Source organism: Brachyistius frenatus, unplaced genomic scaffold, assembly GCF_029030835.1.
Source record: "Brachyistius frenatus isolate BFR_SWC_R1_liver_20210118 unplaced genomic scaffold, ASM2903083v1 Contig_3, whole genome shotgun sequence".
NCBI classification, from domain to species: Eukaryota; Metazoa; Chordata; class Actinopteri; family Embiotocidae; genus Brachyistius; species Brachyistius frenatus.
Genome location: NW_027210602.1, coordinates 8,653,257 through 8,676,302, shown reverse-complemented (window position 1 = coordinate 8,676,302; position 23,046 = coordinate 8,653,257). Strand labels below are relative to the sequence as shown.

General features: G+C 42.6%; 1 protein-coding gene across 2 annotated transcripts in view; it reads left to right on the top strand.

Moving 5' to 3' along the window:
* The window catches only part of tsc1b (TSC complex subunit 1b), a 28,145-nt gene extending 5,905 nt beyond the window's left edge, over positions 1–22,240 (top strand). The window contains exons 3-22 of one of the 2 annotated variants that reach the window (XM_069705412.1): positions 240–343; positions 2,279–2,431; positions 3,320–3,464; positions 3,849–4,003; positions 4,096–4,169; positions 4,266–4,444; positions 5,648–5,766; positions 7,197–7,362; positions 7,456–7,577; positions 8,059–8,152; positions 8,449–8,556; positions 9,820–10,489; positions 12,915–12,958; positions 14,760–14,926; positions 15,482–15,664; positions 15,798–15,908; positions 18,892–19,014; positions 19,528–19,715; positions 19,834–20,007; positions 21,252–22,240. In XM_069705412.1, the coding sequence (XP_069561513.1) occupies positions 240–343; positions 2,279–2,431; positions 3,320–3,464; positions 3,849–4,003; positions 4,096–4,169; positions 4,266–4,444; positions 5,648–5,766; positions 7,197–7,362; positions 7,456–7,577; positions 8,059–8,152; positions 8,449–8,556; positions 9,820–10,489; positions 12,915–12,958; positions 14,760–14,926; positions 15,482–15,664; positions 15,798–15,908; positions 18,892–19,014; positions 19,528–19,715; positions 19,834–20,007; positions 21,252–21,948 (3,776 nt within the window). In that variant the 3' untranslated portion in view covers positions 21,949–22,240. Of the gene's footprint in view, positions 1–239; positions 344–2,278; positions 2,432–3,319; positions 3,465–3,848; positions 4,004–4,095; positions 4,170–4,265; positions 4,445–5,647; positions 5,767–7,196; positions 7,363–7,455; positions 7,578–8,058; positions 8,153–8,448; positions 8,557–9,819; positions 10,490–12,914; positions 12,959–14,759; positions 14,927–15,481; positions 15,665–15,797; positions 15,909–18,891; positions 19,015–19,527; positions 19,716–19,833; positions 20,008–21,233 lie in introns of both variants that reach the window. The other variant, XM_069705403.1, reaches the window with a different exon arrangement.
* The last annotated feature ends 806 nt before the right edge of the window (positions 22,241–23,046 follow it).

Sequence of the window (23,046 nt, the reverse complement as noted above, 5' to 3'; positions counted from 1 at the left end):
GGTTTCTGTGCTCAGCTGTGAATCGTGTATCAAGATTGCACCAGTTGCACCGAAAGGCAGCACAGGGGTGCAGTGGTTAGCATTGTCGCTTCACAGCGAAAAAGGTTCCGGGTTCTGTGTGGAGTTTGGGGGTGTATATATATATATATATATATATATATAATGGATGGATGGATGGATGAACTTTCCCTAAAAACTTCAAACTCATGAAACAAATCTGCTTCCTTTTTTCCTTGAAGAGCGAGGGTCCATGCTGCTGAACGGGCTTGTGGACTACTTTTTAGAAACCAACTCCGCCCAGGCCATGCATATCCTCTCCTCTGTCAGAGAGCCACATGATAAGGTGAGGAACAACCCCGTTCATTTATACACTATTAATCACCACCACATTGTAAGTATGTAACTCTGAGACTTTACCCATAATACTTCTTGAATCAGAAATTTTTTTAAAAACACAAAGCTCTAATCGTGCAAACCATAGACAGTATGTAGGGTTTCATCATTTTTCATTATATAATGTGTTAAAATGTAATGAATTTAGGGGAACAGGAAACACTAAAAAGAAATAGGCATTCTATGAGCTCTCAGCTCTTAATAACTTCCACATTGTTGTTTTTTTGTTTGTATAGTAACCTATGCATTGTGAATTTGTTAATGTGTAGGGCTTTAAGGATATTGGCATTATTCCTGTCGTATTTCGTCATGTTATTTTACTCTAATTAAAACAGCATGAGAAAAGTCAGAGTTAAAAGTGCTGATTTCTGCTGTTATTTAATGTTTTCTGCAGTTTCAAATGCTGCGCACTGTACACCGCATGTTGTGAAACATGAAGTACACGCTGTACAAATTGTTGGGTGTTTTGACATATTTGGAGGAGTAAACATTTGATCCTCTTTGAAACAGTGCCTCCAGATAAAGGTGAAATACATAAAAACAACCACATGGAAAATATGCACAAAAAAAAGTATTGTCCCCTTTAGCAGAAATAACTTCTTTCAGGAGTTTTACTTAATTGACCACCAGTCACTGATTTGGCTTGTTTAGTTTTTTGACCACTTTTCCGTGTAAAAGACAAAACGATATTTGCTTATATGTTCACTGGCAGACGGTAGTTTTGGTCTCGATCTTTTTGGACGGCAAAAACTTTTTTTTTTTTCTCGGCACACTTCCCATGAGGGTATAACTTGTGCGAGCTCTTACTGATTATTCACACATGTATCGCATGCTGCAAGAATTAGCTGCAGATCCTTTGATGAAATTTTGGGGTTATGCAGACTTCTTTCATCAAACAGTCTGTTTTTTTTTTAAAGTTGTTGTGGAGTACAGTCCTGGACAAATTGACAGTTGTTCCATATCTTGTCGCCACATGTAGATGATTTTCCTCACAGTGGAATAAATTTGGAGATCTTTTGAAATCCCTTGTCATATTTTAGGAATCCACACAGTTTTTTTAATTTTTTTTTATGAAGGCTTCAGAGCGCTCTTTTTAGATCTCGGCGTAATGACACCACACACTTCAATAGCAAAGAGAACACCAGACCAGAAGTGTCTGAGGTTTAAATGAGACCGTTTCTACACGTCACTCCCTAAAGAGCTTCTAATCCTAATGTATAGTTGGATGGATGTGAAGAGGATATAAGTGCAGGTCTGTAGTTACTTTTTTCTTTGTGATTGATCTGGTTTTTTAAAATGTCTTTTAATTGTATTTGAAATGATGAAAACAACTACAAACTGTCCGTTGTATTGGTCATTTGTTTAACTGTATCACCTTAATCTGCAGCCGCTGTTTTAAAGTAGATCAAATGTTTTCTTTCTTTCTACTGTACGTTGAAACAAAAATCAACAATTTCCATGGGATACAGTTATTTACTCACATAACAGTATATCTACGTAAAGTAGATCTTTTCAAAAAATGTAAGAACACACAAGGAGCACAGAGAAGGAGATTACTATCCATAGAGTACCTATTGGAAATACTCTGTTGGGTTAAAGGTGACAGTTTGCACCTTGGTAGAGTGTGAATGAGACACGATAGAAACTTCATCAACATGTAAATTCTCCAGACGATCACCTGCTCTATTCACATGGTCTCAATCGGGCATTACACAAACTTTGTACAAGGCAGCTGGCAGGATAAAGTCCGTTTAATGTCTGGCCCAACTGATCCGGACGTTTGCATTGTCACATATAGCTCGTCTCGATAGGTTCGGCGATCCAGTGTTTGTGTAAAGGCAGCTTTAAACACAGTTAACCCCCTCTCCTCCCCCTCCCCCCACAGCACCTTCTAGACAAGATGAACGACTGTATGACCAAACAGGCCTGCCGGCTGCCCACCCTCACGCTGCTCGGCCATGTAATCCGCAAGCAGCCGTCCTGGATCCATAAGATCGCCCGATACCCTCTGCTGCTGTCGCTGCTCAAATGCCTAAAGGTAACGACCCAGATATGACTCTGTGAACTGAGACACGCTGAGGGGCGTGCGGATGGATGGATGGATGGATGGATGGATGGATGGATGGATGGATTACAGGTTTGTCATCCAGCTGCTGTTAAGAGTTTATGTAATATTCCGTGACTCTTCCTTTTAAAGATACATTTCATCATGTTTTATCCTTCCAGGTTGTGGCAGCACATAAAGCAACAGGCCTACCAAATAACGGCTTTTGACGCACATATTTGTTTGCATTTCTTTCATGTGCTCTGACCCTTGAAGCTGGTGGTCAGGCCTTTTTGTAAAACTAGGTGTATTGGAGATGCAGTTTTTACTGACCAAAGATGAAATGCTGTCCATCACTGACCGTGTGCCGTTCCCAGTGTGTCTCAGTATGTTATTGATTAGCTTTGTCTGTTGGTCCTCTTCACTCGAACTGGACAGGTTAGGTTTGCAGTGCTGCTACTCAAACGTGTTGATTAGCTAGCAGCAGGGTGGTCAGTCTACTGCTCTGATCCACACTCAAATATTTCATCAACTATTGGATGAATTTCCATAGAATTTTATTTAGGCATAAATTTCTCCTTAGGATGAATTGTAATAGCTTTGCTGAACTATTGATTTTATTCTCTTTTTTTTTTTCGCACTGTCATCATGTCAAAATTCAATGTGTCCAATAGTTTCTGCTTTTGGCCATACATCTACAAAACTGTCCCTGTTCCCATCAGCCTCAGCTGCACTTTGTATGTACTTCTGATCCTCAAATGTTGGCGTGCTAACATGCCAAATTGAGATGGGGGACGTGGGAACCAATAAACCCGATAAACATCATCAAATTCAAGGGTGTTTATTTTATCGTTAACATAAACTTGAACACTTTTCTCTTAGACGGATACGGACGTGGTGGTGCTCATAACTGGGGTGCTGGTGCTGATCACTCTGCTGCCGATGATCCCTCAAGCTGGGAAACAACACCTGTGGGAGTACTTTGACATCTTTGGTCGTCTGGCGTCCTGGAACCTTAAGAATCCAGGTAGGAACAACAACCACAACAACAACGACAACATATGTTGGTGCTACATGAGGTTGAAAGAGTTTGACATTGTTTTGAAGGGGATGACTTGACTTGAGCTCCCTGACATAATGCTCAAGACCAAACACTGTTTTACATCAGACTTCAAGTGTAGTTTTGTGATGGGAAGTAAGATGATATTTTTAGAATTATTTATTATTATTATTATTAGTGTTATTTATTATCACACATGAAAGAGTTAAACAAACAGAGGCTTCTGGAAGGACGTTTAGAGTCTTACTAACTACACGGTTAACTGTCCAGATGTGATAACTTGTTTTCTTTGTTGTGCAAGTTAACTTTGTTTGCCTGGCATTCATGTTTCTGTTTTTGTTTATCATTCAGGGCATGTTTCAGAGGTTTACTTGATCCACCTGCACGCCAGCGTCTACTCACTCTTCCACCGTCTCTACGGCATGTACCCGTGCAACTTTGTGTCCTACCTGCGCTCCCATTACAGCATGAAGGAGAACATGGAAACCTTTGAGGAAGTAGTGAAGGTGAGGATCTTGTTGCTGCTAAAGCTTTGTTGCTCTTTATCAAAGTTTTGTAGCCAAATGATTATTAACAATATTTTGTGTTGGACCTTCAGCCAATGCTTGAACACGTCCGTATACACCCAGAACTGGTGACCGGAACCAAGGACCATGAGCTGGACCCCACCAGGTAGGTCTCATTCTTGTTTCCTGGAAAAGGAACCGTTTGGCGTTTTATCTTCTCTTCTGCATCCCTCTCGACGAATGGTGCAATGCTCCTCTGTAGGTGGAAAAAGTATGAAATCCATGATATCGTCATCGAATGTGCCAAAGTGTCTCTCGACCCCAAGGAGGCCTCCTGTGAGGAGGGCTACTCCAACATGCCTGAGAACTTTTACCCCCAAATCCACCTGCGACCACAAGACTGCACTTCCAGCCCTCACACAGACCTCCACAGCAGCTACGGTCAGAAAACACTTCATGCACATCAAACTGCTTTGAGCCCGAATGATGCTGGATTTTTAGGAATGCTATTGTTATTCATATTTGAGAGAAAATCTGATCATACATCTGCTAATGAATATTTTTCACCAGGAAAAAAAAACTTCTTTTATAGACTGCCTGACAAATATATTTTTGCAATTGTGTTTTTCAGTTTCTCAATAATGGTTGGCTGATATATACACACCAGTATCTATCCGTGATAAACTAAAATTTGCCAAATTATTGAACACGGCTTTGTACTTGGCATGCTGCAATATTCACTTTGTTACAACCCACAGCAGCCTGCAAATTCAATTCGAGAATACCAAGTGCTTCAGAAAATTCAGACAGATTTTTCTTGTCTCTTATCTTTTCATGATATTCAACATTCAGCAGGAACATGACAACAGTTATTACTTGCGCAGTGTTGATGTGTTTTTAGACCAAACAGTTGTGGGGACTCCCTCCAGAGGAAGTACCCATCGTCGAGCTCCACCAAGAACGGAATACTTTCCAGGGCTTTTTTTTTTTCCGCTGGAAAGACGTCGACTAGCGAGTGGTTGGCAGCTAAGCTATGTACTGCTGTTATTGGGGTCGGCAACAAAATATATTTTATTTAACCAACTCTTATTTAACTGCAGAATATTTTCACCACTTTACTTTGCCATCAGACAGCCTTTTGCAACGAAGCACTGCACCTTTTCACACTCTTCAAAGCCACCAGACTCCTTTAACAAACAGTGATTTTGACCTCGCGGGACACGGGGGCTGCTGGTCAACTGCTGCATAATCTGTGTTATTGTCTGACTTTGGTGTTTGTTCTCTGACAAGTTAACATGTTAAAACATCACTAAAGTAACACGATACTACAAAGAAACTGACCATTTGGGGCAGTGGTAGACCAACTGTTCTGTTTTCTGTGAGGTCAAATTACTGTTTTGGGCCACATTTTGATGCATGTATAGTTCCTGATATAAAACTGTATAAATTCTAAACACCGATGAAAATAATTTTCAATTAGAGCTCGTATATGCAGTTTATATTTTTGCTATCAAAAGTTGAGGTTTCGCTCTGTTTTAAAGGGCAAAAACAAACAATGTTGTCGCAGAGTGCAGAGAGCGACTTCAGGGTTACTGTGTGAATCCATTTGTAGACTGATCGGACTGTTTGTCTTCTTGACAACAGGAAGCTCTTCTTCGACCCCGTTCTCGACTCCACGGCAGCCGCTACCCCCGCCCCTGACCTTGCCCCCCTTCTCAGGGACACATTCCTCCTACCGCAGCCCACAGACCTCCAGACGGCAGGTAACACCATCCATAACACGATCAAAAGCTGTCACGATCGTGGTTCGGTCCGCAGGAACGGTCAGTAATTGATGATCAGAGGGTAATACCCGAGCACCGTGTCGTTAAGCTTCTGCTTGCTGCTAGCTGCTGTACACAGGGTCATGTTTACGCTCCATGTTGCACCCGTCAGATGTGGATCGTCTCCAATAATCTCACAAATGGCCTCAATCAGAACAATTACGACCTTCCACGTTTTGAAAGATGTGGAGAAAAAGCAACGTTTTCGAGTCTTTTAAAGTCAGGAAGCTGGCAGGCAGTCGAGTCAAGCTCCAGAAATTACAGCTCGTGCCCCCCACCCTCATCCTGCCACCTCTCCATAGAAACAACCAAGGGTTGGTTGCCTTGGAGATGCCGTCTCTGCCTTTCTATCTTTGGGCCAGCCGCACGAGGGAGGGGTCTGGGTGTTTGTCTGCCCCCCTGGGGTCTGTCAGAGGATTTGTCTCTGCGTTAGGCTCCCACCGACATAGACAGACGGAAAATCTGGCAAACACGAGAGACCTGCCATTTTAGGGGGAAAAAAATGAATCTTATGCCAACTCGCTGCTCCCATGTCCACCTGCTTAGTTGATGTTTGTGTATCAATGTATAGCGATAAGGGACATTTCTGGATTTCAGAGCTTTCTTAAAGGATCAATTCACCAACATTCATCTGGCAACGGAATGGATTGTAGAGTTGTTTTGTGCAGCACTAACAAAATTCACTTTACCTGCATTGTGCTGGGGTTAAAGTTTCTGGTCCAAATATCTCAAAACTTTGGCACATAAATATAAAGGGGTTTGCATACACCAAGCAGTGTTAAAATATGAATGCATATGATTATCATTATGAATTTATGTCTATTGAATTTCTCAAGTTGAAAAACATAAATGTATAACCAATGTATTGCAGATTGCAGTTAATCCGATTTAAAGGAATAATTTGACATTTTAGAAAATGTGTCTGTTCAATATAACCAGAAAGCGTTGTTAGCTTAATATGAAGACTAGGAGCAGATGGGAAACGGCTAGCCCAGTTAATAAACATGTTATATAATTGATTTATTCATCTGAATTTAGAACAGAAGTGTGAAAACAACAGGTTGGGGCTTTATGGAGCGTAATGGGAGGTTCTGGTGTTTTGATTTGTCCAAATTTCAGGACAGAATTAGACGGGCTGTGTCCCCCTAGTTTCATTCTTCATGCTGCGCTAAGCTAACTGACCGCTGCCTGTAATATGTTGTGTGTAGACATGAGATTTTTTTTAATTTTTTTTTTTTTTTTTTTTAGCAAACTTGCTGCAAGAAAGCAACTACTCCCCAAAATGTGGAAACATTCCTATAAGTACAGTGAAATGTAACAAGCTTCCTTTTTATTTGTGATGGATCCATGTCGGTTCGTCTCCTTTGCAGAACTCCACCTGTGAACTCAACTCTTCCTGTGGGGGGAAGGACCCTCTGTGGAGCCCCTCCTCGTTGTGTGGCATGGCCACGCCCCCTTCCTCAAGGGGCATGTCGCCCAACTTAGAGCTGTCCCACAGTGCCTCACACCTTCCCAGCCGCTTCCACTGCACATCGGGTACAGGTCACATCAAACGTATCGGCTTACTTTGTTTTTTTTAATGTTGTATCCGAGTGACGCTCTGTGGTTTATTTCTCTTGATCCGAGCAGGAGGGAAAGGAACGCCTGCCTCCAGCACTCCAGCCACCTCCTCCCCCCCTCCTACCCTTTCAGATGACTTCCCCATCATCTCCTTTCCAGCCAACACAGTCCAATCCAGTCCCCCGAGAAAAGTATGCTCTTTCCTCACCGTAGTTAAATGTGTCCTTTTAAAAAAAAAAAAAAAATACAGATTTAGAATTGTACAGATTTTCTTGACGGTAAGTTTGTGATGGATACTTTCCCATTTGTGGATTTAATTTATGCTTACAATATTTATGCTTCTATTATTTCATTATTCATCACCAGTATGCTGTTTTTCTGAATGTTATTATGGATGAGTGTTCAGGATTCTTCTTCCTCTGTTGTTTAATTAAGAGGATCAGGAAAAACACATGACACATGTCAGTCAGTTCAAAATGATCTTGGTTGAAAACAGCAGGAGGTGAACTGATTTATTAGATGTGGTCTAACTGTGACTGTCACTCACATTCAAATAGGTGGATAATAAGATCTGCATGTCTTTGTCTGGGGAAAACCACAGATTTTTTTTCCTGCAATAAATGAATGACATCATAATGACATAATAAAACGATTAACTGTGGGACTTTTCAGGATCGTCGACAAGGAGAAAGCAGTAAGCCTGCACTGGTGAGACAGGAGCCAGTGAGAGATACAGAGAAGACTGCTGAAGTAGCCGCAAACAAAGGTTAGACATGAGGAGTAATTTTTGTCATTTATCATCAATTTGAAAAATTTAAATCCTCACGGGTTCTTATTTTTGGAACCTCACAGCTGTCTGTGGGTGAAAATAGCTGTAATAACTACCAGTGTTTCTGTTGATATGATTTATTTTTTTTAACCAGTTTTAAAAATGCAAATTTTGATCATCTTCTAATAATCAAACCATAACTGAGGTGTAATTGTAGTATTACTGGTTGTGCTTTTTGGACACTTAATTTTTCTGATATCACGTCCAAAGTTTTAATATATTTTTGTCATCAGATGCAGGCGCTGTGGAGAACATCTCCATGACTCTGACAGAACTGTCGGTCTTCATGAAGAAACAGGAACTGGAGCTCCAGCTGAGAACAGAAAAAGAGAGGGAAGAGGGTGAGTATGCAACTTGTAGTAGCCAGACTGACACATATTGTCTTCTATGAAATAATCCAACAAATCCAAATCATTCTACACAGAGTGAGTCTTGGAAAAACAAATCTAATCTGTGATTTAGCAGGACATAGTCTCCAGGTCTGAATATTGAGGCCAATGCGGAAGTGCCTTTAAGTGCAATACCAGTGAAGGCCACTCGGGGTTGGTTCCAAAAAACCTCTGGCTCCATAGACTCCCATTCAAAACTTCTCCTGTGAAATATAAAGTCAACCACTTTTTCCACACGTCTGTATGGTTTCATCTGCTATATTCTCTCCTGATCAGAGTTCTGGTGGTCCATCTGAAAATATATCCATAATTAATTACATCTTAGGCCTCATGGAAAGTTATCTTTGGGGTGTACAGTCAGGTTTCTGCTAAAGGTGGGCAGGGCACAGTGTCATTTGGTGCTCAGTCAGATTCCTCCCTCGCTCCTCCACAGCTCGTCCATATATGGTTATTAAAAACCATGATGGCGACGGCCAAAAAGCTGAAATCAAGCCTTTAAAATGGTTTACCACTTGATAAAAACACATCGCTTTAACATCTACAACCAAAGAAAAGAAAGGTGAAAAGAAGATGAAATAGAATTGTACCTGCATATACAACCAATTAGTTCTGGATTTTATGCAATACATATGGATATTCCACAACAAAACATTTAAATAGTAAAGAGATGTAGAGATAAAATATCTTGGGGGGGAAATGACGTTATTAAAATACTTTTCTGACAGCAGAACGAGTCGGTAGATTTTGTTTTCACTGAACCAAAAAGTTTTGAATTAAAAGGTAGTTTTAATTATGTAAAGTGATTCTCTCGTTAAGTGTGAGCTCATTTACATTTGACTAAACATCCAGGATGCAAACACATCTCTGTTTATATCCCTGTGTGTTCATCTCGCTCTGCACAGTTATTGGTTTAAATCCCATTTGAGCCACTTGCACTAAAAATAAATGCACCTCCATTGCTGTGAGCCACTTTGAATAAAAGCATCTGCCAAATGGCACAAGCTCTGTCGCTGCGGGGAGCTGCTAAGACTTAAACATTTCATTCCTCTTCAGGAAAAAAAACCAGGAGTCCTGAAACCGCAGGTTTTTCATGCAGTGTTGCTGTTATTTGGCACCTCTTTATGATTTCACAAACATTTAAGCAGACATTGGCATTCAGAGTAAACATGCAGGTTTAACTCCATCCCAATCCTCCGTATGTGGTTTCTGCTGCAGCTGCCATCACAGAGGAGCTGCTGAAGATCACTGAAGATAAGCAGGAGCTGTTGGGCCTCAGGGGCTTCGACTCGCCTTTCTATCACACCACTGAGACTCTGACTGGCTGTCAGGCACAAGACAAGACCCTCTCCAACACCCAGCCTGGAGGCCCCACCCGGGACACCCACCGCGCCGTATCAACACCGGACAAAGCAGAGAACGCTGTGATTAACAGCATTTCTAGCTGTGAAAAAGGAGGACGGGGGGGAGGAGCAGCAGCGGGAGGAGCAGGAGGAGCAGACAGCAGGGGTTCAGCCCTCGGCCTCGAGCAGCCCTGGTCCTTCCAGTCATGTTTCACTCCCATCGATCACCACCTGCACCGCAGCCCCTCCGCCCCCGATGACGAGGTGAGCAAGTTCGGGATGTTCTCTCCGAGCCCGTGCAGCAAGACCCCGGCCGCGGTGCCCTACGAGTTGTTTTTTGACCTGGCTCTGCCCAGGGCAGCCTCGCTCTTTGTGGGCCAAAAAACTTCAGAGGCGGTGCACAAGGCGACGATTGAGAGGCTGCTGCAGCGGGAGGAGGGGTTGGAGGACGGCGAAGAAGAAGGGGTCATGTCTGCTTCACCACTGGAGGTGCTGGATCGCCTTGTTCAGCAGGGGAGTGACACCCACGATAAAGTTCTCAAGAGGTGAGGGACTCTACTTTGACTCAAATCTGCAGTTTGTCTGTTTTTTTTTTTTTTTTTTTTAAGGTTGTTTTCCTGTTTTTATTACCACCTTAAATTCTACCAGAGTTTCACTAAATGTGCAGAAGTTAAAATTTAACTTTTAGATTTAAAGTCTCGCACTTGTAACTCAGTGAGTGAGCATTGGACCCCGAGTGGTGCCGTAACATGGGTGACCTAGACTCCATACTGTGGCTGAACACATCCTGTGAAGACACGCATGGGGAACTGAAGCGGCTGCTGTACACATCGTGTCAACAGGGTATTCATTGTGTGCAACCACCTAAAGTTGACGGGTGTATTTCTCAACTCCGAGTGACCCTGCGAAAAGACAAGGTTTTAGATTTATTGAAGGAGATTTAAAAAAAAAAAAAAAAAATCCCTGTTTTTCTCTGAAAATAACACGCATAGAGGACTGTGTAGCTGTGGCAGAGCTGTTTGCTCCGTCAGTATGAAGCTGCATGTTGATCAAACTGAGGAAGCTCAGGAGTGTGTTTAACGTGCTGTTCACTGTGCAGAGCCTGTCTGGGTCGTTTCCAGTCTGTTACTGCAGTCCAAAGGAAACACGGTTTAGAACAAGTATGACATTGTTCAGGATCCACCACCCTCCTCTCTTCTCTCTTACACACACACACACACACACACACACACACACACACACACACACACACACACACACACACACACACACACACACACACACACACACACACACACACACACACACACACACACACACACACACACACACACACACACACACACACACACACACACACACAGAGTGGGCTGGTCCTCCAAGCCAATAATACAACAGCAGAGACAGTGTCAGTGAAGTCGGCGCCGGGCACAGAACAATCTGGCTTCACTCATTTCAGTCGCTCATCATCCCGACATTTACTGTCTTCATCAGAGTCAGACCGGTCAGTGGAGGGAATGAAGTATGTGTGTGTGTGTGTGTGGGGGGGGGGGGACGCCTGCCCCTCCCCAAAAAAATAAATCTTCCAATATTTTAGAGTAGTTCTCCTTTACAATATTCTTAATGATTTGACCAAATACTCAAAAATACTTTTAATAAGCATCCAGACAAAGGAACCCTCACATATAACCCCGTATAATTAGCATTACTCTTTGGCTTTTGTATAATTTAAACAAACTTCAGGCTCCCCCTGAAACTATTCTCAAGACCTCGTCAGACCTTTTGTAAATACATGTAATGAATTTGGGCCTGGAAATACCATGCTGCAAACTTGGAGATATGTACAGGGTTCCCACGGGTAGGGGGAATATCAGGGAATTTAAAAAACTGTTCCCGTCAGATAATTGGAATATTGGGGAATTTTGTTTGCATGTTAAATTTTTGTTTTTATCAAAATAGTTTCCATGTATGTAGCTATTACGTTAGTTAGCTAGTAATTGTCAATGTGTATGTTTGGTGGCATTAGTGGTCACTGACAGAAATTGAAAATGTTGCTAATTAGACTGCGATTAATTATAGTTCGACAAATTTCTTTGCCTTTGCAACCAGTATTTAGATTTACATTATTTAATTCTTTCAGTATCGGCTCAAACGGAGGAGATGTTTTTAACAGTAATGTCGCTGTTTCTTGTCTGCTCAGCACAACAGCAGCATGTTTTTCTGTTCATTACAGGTCCTGGAATCTCAGCTTTTTAGTCAGTAAAAGTCAGGGAATGTACACTTTGATTGAGAGGGAGAACTCTAAAGTTGGTCAACTTTGGACTTAAGAGGTGCTCAATTTTTATTACGGTTGCACAGAGCTAGGCTAGCCGTTTCCCCTTGCTCCCAGTCTTTGTGCTAAGCTAACTGGCCTCTTGCAGTGTTATTTGTGGGAAAGAAAGTCAACGAGCATATTTCTAAGATGTCAGATTGTTCTTTTAAGGGTGTCGCGTATGACAGGTTTTGTTTTGTGTTTTTACATTTAAACTTTGCTTTTACCGAGACATGAACTATTAAACACAATATTTTGATACAAAAATGTAATAATACTTTGCTAGAAAAGACAATAATTCAGATAGTCTGATAATGTTGAGCGTTTACTAAACTTGTAAGGTTATGGATGTTACAGTATGGCTTCACTACTTCTTAAAGATATCGCTTTACATATTGTAGAAGATAATTTTCTAATATTTTCTGTATCACAGAATCATCAATGTTAAAATATGGGGAAGGCATTATGTCTGCTGCCGTTTTCAACACCTTTCACCCAGGCAGTGAACTTTCTTCCCTTTGCTGACATCAGATTGATTGCAGCGTTTCCTTTAGCAGCTCTTGATTGGTTTGATAGAATCACATTGGGGAAGCTTGAGATAAAATAATGCCAAGCACTTCATTTTTACAACCCGTTTTTCACTCTCTCTCCTTTCACAGATTACCTTTGCCTAGTAAATCAGCTGACTGGACCCACTTTGGAGGTAAAGCACTCTCACCACAACACAGCTGTTCTCTGATAAAAGATGCTCTCATAAAGACCGCAGACGGAGCATTATTTAGGCATGACTAGTGATTTGTCACGAGCTCCGAGACATGAGCAGCATGTTAAAATGTTATCGAGCTGGAATGGGAATTTGTTCAACTGAGGTTTATCAAAAACACAGAGTTCCCACAGTCACGCAGAACCTGCTCGGCTCAAATTCAGAACTTTAGAGATGTCGTTTTTCCTTTTTTTTTTTTTTGTACGTGAAGCCACAAGAATCTAATTTTCTCAAGCTGCACCTCACAACAAGATAGAGCAGTGGAATAAAAGTCTCTGCCAATTTGTAATTGCAACTCTTGAATTGAATAAGATCCCCTGGTTGACTGATGGAAGTCATGTAATATCAATTGCACCTAAAAGCAAAACTCCTCTATTTGCTTGTGGCTGACTGACATAAAGTCTCTGGATGTCGAAGTCCTGTATCCTCATAGTTAACCTATGAGGCTATCAGGCTGTATACCTTATAGTTAACCTCAAGTTAGCATAATTAAATCAAGAGACCTGCTGATTACATCTGATGTGGGTCAATAATACTCTGTGATTCCTCAGTTGGTACCTTCAGAAAAGCTTTATCAGTAGACAGCAGGACTCATTGCTTTTATCAGGATGGCTTTACTTCCCATCCTGTTTGTCTGTGTAATTGATATGTTTGAGAGATATTCTGGTAACTAACAATGAAATTTGGTGGATTTTTCAGCCAATGACCAGGTGATAAGATTTAGTAGTAGCTACAGGAATTAGCCCAAAGCTTTTCCAGAAAGTGAGAAGAAACGCAAACACCACAGACTCCTATTTCAGCAGGGCGTTGGATCATTTTCCAAAGTTTGAAGTACTTGTGCTATTTCAGTGTCTGGATTTCATTACTGACTTCAAGCAACACTTTTTTCAAATCCCTCCTTTAAGAAATTGAAAACTTTTTTTCCACCTGCTGCTTACACAAAAAATAGTAGTTAGACAGAATATTAGGCACATTTTCAATATGATGTAGTCCAGTACACCGCAACCTCCGACTCCACCCTAATAATTAACATAAAGTACAAACATCATCTTTCTGACAGTGTCAGCAAAAACTGAAAATGTACCGGCTTCAGAGAAGTAGAATTTATGGCAGAGCTGTTGCATCAGATTGCACTGGTGATTTTAATTAAGCTCATTAAGATGTTTAATTTGATGTAATATGCAAAAACTAAAATTGTGTTTTTGTTGAGTATATTTTTCTTGTATTTGGTCAAGTTTCTCTCAAAGCAGATCCTGAGCGAGACCCATTTTTTGTTTATTTAATCGACATGCGTCATGTTTTTCCTGACCCTCTTAATTAAGCAAAAGTCAGAAGAGGTTTATGTTCTTCTAAATGGTCTTTATTGTTTCTAGTTCCTTAAACTCTGTCAGCTTCATCGTAGTCACAGCACAGGAACTACAGTTATCAACAGTAGTTTTTGGATGCGTCTGCCACGTAAGCGCAAATGTCTGCTCAGCTCCTTCTACATAACTGCAGTCTGTTAGAGACCACATCCCTGCCGGTGCTTGTCCCAGCCTTTGAAATGAAAAGCTCTCATTTTAAATGCAAAGGTCAGATATGAAATGAAAAGCTCTCTACCATTTCATAAACAGTCCAGCCAGATACTATGTTTTGATGACATTATCAATGCTGTTGCACACGTAGTTAATAATTCGTTTCATTTGTAGTAGTGTGTGTGTGTGTGTTAATTTTATTATTCTTATTACCATGGCCGACCCAGGCTCGGCTCCACTGGACGAGCTCCACACGCTGCGCAGCCAGCTGCTCCTGCTGCACAACCAGCTGCTGTACGAGCGCTACAAGAGGGAGCAGCACGCCGTCCGCAACCGACGCCTCCTGCGACGCATCATCAACGCCACTGCACTGGAGGAGCAGAACAATGCAATGGCAAGTTTGCATGAGCTCACTATCCCAGATTGACCCTTCAGAAGCTTTCCTCTCAACAAAAACGGCATTTCACTAGACAAAGGGTAGTGAAGCTGTTGTTTACACGGGGGGGGGGGCTCACTGGTTTGGTTCTTCAACAGTTTGTTTTCATTTCGAACAACGGCGAGAGGAGGAAACACATCTGAATTCTTCAGAGACATCCGGTGATCACCGAGGCATTTGTAGCATTTCATAATGCCAGCTGTCGAATCAGTCGGCTGTCATCTACTGCACATAACAATGAAAATGTAACTGAAGATGTTTGGTTTGCAGCAGAGATCAACAAAGACGGATTAGTCTTCAACAAGTGACGGTTACAAAGAAGCCATGAAGGCTGTTTTGTCTCCAGCAATGAAATATAAACAAAGCCGAGTCACATCCACGCAGCAGTCAGCTGAAACAACGAATCGTTTTCTGCAAATGTTTCAAAAATCTTTCACTCCCGAGTTTCTGGTTTAGATAACTTCTGTTCATTTTGTACTAAGCGTGTGCGTTGTGGTGTGTGTGTCTGTGCAGAAGGGGCAGTTAAGCCTGCAGAGCGTGGACATCCTGTCTCTGAAGGAGAGCTTGCAGGTGGAGCAGCAGCGGTACAGGCAGCTGTGGGATGACCGGGAGACGGTGGTGACCAGGCTGCACAGTCAGATCAGACAGCTGCAGCAGGGTCGCGATGACTATTACACCAAGAACCAGGAGCTGCAGGTACACGCAGGCACACACATTCACACCATCACTCTATACATTTTTTTTTTTTTTTTTTTTTTTTTTACAAGTGAAATCTATCGGTCATATATGATATAACATAATTGAATCTGAATCTGTTGTGTGTCTGCAGAGCAAGTTGCAGGAGTGTCAGAAGAGGATGGATGAACTGGAGGCGGAGCTTCAGAGGGCCAACAACAAGGTCTGCCATACCGGCCACCTCCTCAACCAGATGACTATCAAGGTACAGAGATACTCTGGTTTAACTCACAATCTTATTAGTGTCAAATGGAGAGAGATTGTTATTCAAAACACTATTCAGACTTTACACTCTCATTGGTCTGTTTAGCTGATGGAGTTATGTCATTTAAACCAAGATACTTATGTATAGGCCTGTTTATTGTTCAAAAATCTCTTATACCTTGATTTTGAACACCGGTTCATGAACTATTCATTTTTCTTGCAAAACCAGTTTTATAAAAAAAAACGTATTAACAAAAAGAAATTTCCATTCACATTTTGTACAAATGTGTACTTTTCATGCGGTTAGAGGGGGGAGAGTGTAACCCAGGTTATTTTCTGTAGCTTCAACAGATGTCCTCTAAACGCCTCACGTGCAGATTATCAGTCACTCTACAACTTATAGATGCCCCTCAACACACTCGCATGCAAACTGGAGCGTTATGCTACAATTTACTGCCGTTTCCCTCACACCTCAAAATACAAACGTGTCGGTGTGGATGCAGCCTCGCTATCGAAATGTGGTACTGAATGACAAGACGTTTTTCAATGTTTGATATTACCGAAGCGTTCCGGACATTGCCATAAAGTTATGAAAGTTTGGCCCACCGACCCATGGAAGCGTTTGTTTTGATAACATTCAGATCCTGACTCTTTGCTTGTGTAAATGAATTTGCACCCAGTGATGAAGGAGGGATGTGAAGGAGGAAGAGTGTTCAGTTCTCTCGCAGGCTGCATTACTAATAGATTTCCATTGTATAATTTCCCCTGAAATTGAGAAGACATAGAAAATGACAGTTACTATCGCAAGATTTGATTGTAATTGTGGCTGCTCTTCTTTAGCTTGTTGTTCTTTAGTCCAGATGCCACCACAGAAATGGCGGATGGATATAAATAAATGTTGGCCTGTTGGTCCACCACTAACTTCACATCTTCTATCGTAATCTTTTGTCTTTCACGGTTTGGGCAGGTGCTTAAATTCAGAGATCAACATGTCTTTGCTAACAGACCCACGTGGCCACGATTCATGCATTGCTTTGCCTCTAACGACTAACTGCTTTACAGTAAATCAGAAAGACGGTATTGTTCATTTAAATGTTACCGATTTCTGTGTGCTCACTCCTGCTTTTCTAAATGGTAGAAGTGGGAAGGCAGACAGCTGGGTCAGACTCGGGGAGCCCCCGTCCTCGTCCTGCTACCCGTCTGCAGACTGCAGCCTGTCCCAGGGCTCGGTTGCCTTGGAGATGTAGTCTCACCCTCTTTATTTTTGGGTCAGGGACGCGGGAGGTCTGGGTGTTTTTCTGCCTCCTGGGGTTAGTCTGAAGTCTGCCTCCCTGCTCTGACCCAGACTGAACCAAAATCCTGACAAACACGCAACTGCTGATTTAGGAAGCGGGCATTTCAAAGCAGACAGCATCATTCAGTTTAATTAGATGCACAAATATACAATGACCTTAATAAATTACCTCTGAAGCCCACACCAGTAACTGATCATATAAATTGTACGAATGTATAACTGTAAAGAGGAAAATAGGTATATATTTATAGATGTATACTGAATTTCTTTCCAACACACCAACAGTATTAGGCTCTACACCATCTCTGGAATAAAAAATGCACACATTTATGAGAAATTTGTTTGTATAATTGGTTTATTTATTCTCTATGTAAACTAATGTCTCCTTGTCACTCGTATGTAGGCTGCAGAAAGTGATAAAACCTCTTAACAACTGTTGGACCAGTTAAAAGTGTGAAAGCCTTTAATATGTCTGAACCTGGCTAACAGCCCAGTGTCATCACTCATGCTCTCTGCCTCCCCCCCCACACACACACACCCTCATCCTCCCTCCTCCCGTCTCCCCCTCCTCCCTCCTTCCTCCCAATGTGAAGAGACTCACTGCTGGTAGAGAAGTCAAGTACTTCATGTCAGCCTAAAACTCCATAAGAGCTCAACTAATGTTCGGATTCATAGCCAATAAAGCTAAACCGTTAACCGGAGATACATTTCTTTTTTAAGAACAATTTGCAATGAATATGATCCATATTGCTGTGTGAAGTGTAAACGTGCTGCTGTGGGTGACTAGTTGTTGGGAGAGGATCTTACGCACTGCTCCTTCAACAATGCGCCATCTCCCTCACTGGCACATTGTTGTCATCAGCTTGAGTCAATACGTTCAATCTGATCTTCTGTTCACTGTTATACACCACCCTCACACCACCACCCTCACACACCCTCACACCACCACCCTCACACAACACACACCCTCACACACCACAACCTTCACACACCCTCACACCACCACCCTCACACACCCTCACACCACCACCCTCACACAACACACACCCTCACACACCACAACCTTCACACACCCTCACACCACACCCTCACACCACCACCCTCACACAACACACACCCTCACACAACACAACCTTCACACACCCTCACACCACAACCTTCACACACCCTCACACAACACACACCCTCACACCACCACCACCACCCTCACACACCACAACCTTCACACACCCTCACACAACACACACCCTCACACACCACAACCTTCACACACCCTCACACAACACACACCCTCACACACCATGAACCAGTCGGGCTCACTTTCTCACTCACTGGCCATTAATAATATTTGACCAATAAATCAAACCAATATTTCATACATCTGTTGGCCTGGGAATTGAATTCTTAAGATAATTTCACAGGCTGAGGGTAAAGTGTAACATGTTTTTGTTTTTTTTAATTGGCCACAGTAAAATTAGCTTCAGACAGGAAAAACTTTGTGATGTGAATTATTTTCATGACCTTTTTCATCACTTTGTTGAAACTTTGATGAATTGACCGACATTGTTCAAGACTAATTCTGCCGTGTATAACATTGATGTATTCCCAGATAGTTTTGGACAGGTTTTAATTTCTAGCCTAATGGCTCTTTTGCCCTCCGTCGTCACTGTTTGTCTCGTTTGTCCTTCAGCTGAGCAACAGCGAGAGCACCCAGCAGCAGATGAGCTTCCTGAACAAGCAGCTGCTGCTCCTCGGGGAAGCGCATAAGCTGTCCATGCAGGAATTACAGCACGCAGGCGCCGATAACACAAAGGTACGACAGGAAGGAAGCGCGCGTTTGTGTGTGTGCGCGTGATGCGGAGAACTGCAGAGATGACGTACTGAGGTGAAAAGAGGGACACTAATTGGGTTTGTTGGGTGTCAAGTCAAACCGTCCCACTGAGGTGTTTTTTTTTTGGGGGGGGGGGGAGTTTGCTGCCACACCTCCTCAACCAATAACCTATCAAGAGTAGAAGTTGTGTGATATGAAAGTTAATCCAAAGAGCGTGTTGTTGAATTTTGTTTTACCGTTAACAAATCCTGGCAGGTTCAGACATGGAGACACATGTTGTTTTTTTTCTCCTCACCTCGGGAGTCATGCCTGGCGCAGGCCCAAGCTCTCTCCTGAGCATCACAAGCACCACACATGCACAAAGTTACTTCTGTTCCATGTAGTGGTCTACATCCCGTTGTACAGTTGATGCTGGCACAGTATTTATGCTAAGTGTACATTTCAAAAGGTCTCCACAAACATCAATCTGTGCCTTTACATGTTTCCTCCCCCCAGGAGACCCAGATGCTGCAGATGTCCTACGGGAAGGAGGTGGAGACGCTGAGACAGAATCTGCTGGTTCAGGGTCAGAAGCTGGAGGCGGGGCAGCAGAGAGTTTCCGAGCTGGAGACGCACCTCTCCAAGAAAGAACACCTCATCGCAGAGCAAAAGAAGTTCCTCGAAGACGTAAAATGCCAAGCAAAGTGAGTCTCTTCTCTTTTACAGCTGTCGCATCACATTGTCTCGGTGTCTGGTTTCATACTGTCTTTGTCCCTTCTTTGTCTTTGTCCTCGTCCCTGGCTCGTCTCTCTCTCTGCGCAGGGCGGAGCTGCAGGCCTCAGACAGCAGGTATCGGGCTCAGAGGAGAATCGCTCAGCTGCTGCAGACTGAACTCCTGCAGCTCTACAGCAGAGTAGAGATGGAGGCTCCTGCCGGCACCTGCAGCAGCTCACCACCAGGGGGCAGAGCTGACCCACACACTCCTGCTGACTCCAGGTCAGGCTCCGGTTTTCTTTTTTGACACTATTTTGTATATTATATCTCACACACACAGTATAAAAGTTATGCAAACTTTTTTTTTTTTTTTTTTTTTACAAAGATGACGCATATTTGGCTTATGACTTAGTTTTCACGCATTATGCAGCTAATTTGGTTGATTTGCATCTTAGAGTCACCAGAAAACGGCAGATTTTGCATTTATCTGGATAGCTCTGTCATTTTTAGCCATACAAGCAGCAGATGGTAGGGACAGTGATGTATGTTTGCCACTTTGGTTCAGACTGAATTATCTCCACAGCTGTTCAGTGGCTTGCTGTGAAGTTGCATATATTTCATTATCCTCTCAGAATTAATGGTAATAAATTTAGTGACCCCTACAGTTTAAATTTATTGCCAACTGCAGGGCAGTACTTTTATTTCTCAGTTTCTCCAAAATAAATGACATTCCCATCAACCTCAGCTGTCAGGGTTATCCTACCATTATAAAGATTATGTGCGTGACCGAAGCCCAATGAATGTAAAATCATTGTGAAGTGCATCAAAACTATCTACATGACTTTTCCCAGTTCTAACAGCTGAGCAAGTTTTGTTGTTAAGTTTTTTTTTAAAGTGTTTATTTATTATCTGGTCAGGCTTTTCCAAATTTTGGGAAAATTTAACACAGATTTGGAAATAATAATGGTACAAAATAATTAGCTGAAATGGCATGCTTTTCATTTAAAAAAAAAAAACTAAGATGGGGAACATGGTAAACATTGCATGCGGCTGAACTTCACGTGTTGGTATTGACAGTGAAGATGTTGGCATGCTGCCGTCGTTTACTTCAGAGCACCACTGTCCTCAGATCAGCCTTATAGAGCTGCTCACGTGGCCGAAGAGTTCATGTTGTTTAATCTTATTTGCTGCATCAGTATAGTATATTATCAACATATTCATAAATCAGATAATCCTTTGCACGTTTACTCGGGCTTTGCAGTAGTAAATAACTTCTGCTGTGAGGGGAAAAAGTCTGTGATTTTGTTAATGAACACACCCGTCAAACCTGATGAGTTACAACTGTTGTAGTTATTTAGAAATAGTGATGTTTTTAGTGTTTATAATGATAAAGTCAGAATGGGTAAATGCACATTTAGTTTTTTTGATACAACCACTGGAGTTGTATGAAAGACAACTCGACTATTTTCAAAACTATCACTCTGAAATAAATCTTTCCTTACATGGAGACGTTTTCCCCTCCACAGTGTCACGGTGCCAGATGGACCAAGTAAAGTTCGCACCAACGAGGAGAGGAACAGCAGACCAACACGCGACTCCCCTCGGGGTAACGGCAGCACTTTATCGCCAGGGCAACCAAAGGCGAGCAACTCTTCCAAGTCAACAGCCCACTCCATCAACGGCAGCCAGGACCTGGCCCCGCCCCTGCTGGTGGAGCCCTCCCCGTCCTGTCCCCACGCCAACCCACTCGCACCCCCGCCCTCCTCCGACGCGCCGCTCACCGTGGGCTCCTACCCCAGCGCCAAGAGCTTCCTGGGCATGAGGGCCCGCGAGCTCTTCCGCAACAAGAGCGAGAGTCAGTGCGACGAGGAACAACCGTCGCCGCGCCTGGCCGGCCTCGCCCACGGCCTCAAGACTGAGCTCTGCGTGGAGCCGCCCTGCCGGGGTTATATTGCCCCCGTCGGCGATGCACCTTCGCCCGCCCCCGCTGCTCCTCTCACTGTGCCCACCAAGGAGCCCCCGTCTGAGCCCAAGCAGCGGGCCTCCAGCCAGGAAAGTCCCCGCAGAAAAACGGGGGCGGGGCCAGGTGGAGGGAGGGGTCAGCTGGGGTCAGGTCGGCCCCGGCAGCAGCAGCAACAACAACAACAGCAGCAGCAACAACAACAACAACAACAACAACAAACACAACAGCCGCAGTCGCCGCCTCTTTACCGAAGTATTTGAAGTAAACTCCGGTTTTGAAAGTCATATAAATCCTGTTGTCCACCGGGAACTCCTGCTGTCATTTCCTTCTGCCTCGCTATCTAAAGCATGTTCAACAATCCACTTTAAATGCCAACCGTAGTAACTACAGCAAACCAAGACAGAAGGTACAATCAGCACAAACTGAGGAAACCAGGACTCTGACCGGAGCTGGAGAATCTGGGACAAAATGACTTAAAAAGGAAGTTCTTAAAGCAGTGGCTTGTGTTTAACTGTGAACAATAAAGATCGTCTTCAATGTTTTGCACTATAATTCAGAGTTTTGCTTTGTTTTTCTGATGAATGTTTCAAAACGTGTTCTTTGTCTTGCACTTCGATTTCGGGACTCTTCATTGGACAAAATAAGATACTTGAATATGGTACTTTAAGCTCGACAGAAATAATTAATTTCGAAAATAATAAGCTGATTCATTAATGATGAAAATAATCTTTTCAGTTGAGCCATGAAAGGCTATAAATATCAGTACTGTGTATCAAACACTTTTCAAAACGATAACAATTGCAACTTAAAAAACAAGCTGATGTTAAAGGCCAGTAATTAAAGCGCGGTGCGTTCAAGTGCTGAATGAAATGTGTCTGAAGCAGCAGAAGCTTTTTGATATTTGCATTCTATATTTTATTGAGGCAATTTTATTTATTTAAAAAAAAAAAAAATGCTGTTTTAAGGGACATTTTGGGATAAAGTAGTTTAGCAGGGCGAGCAGAGCAGATAGCGACCCTTGTTTGTCCACCTGTCGGCACCTGCTAAACACGATCAAATTAACATGTCAGCTCCTTATAAGTGTGCAAAAGCGACAGTTCAAAGTTTTAAGATGGTTAAACAGTGAAAATGTCAGCCAGGCTCTTCACGAAGCTAAATTAAGCTAAGATAACTCCTGGAACAACAAAGCCAAAAATGTCAACTCTCATTTAAATATCGAGGTAAATGTTTTCATAACCAGTGTTTTAGTTTGGCTAACTTAACCAACACATAAAGCACAGGACCTGTCCTCTGAAGAAATGTTTTAAGTTCTCTAAACCGATGAAAACATGTCATTTAGGTTTTAAGTGTCGGTGAGG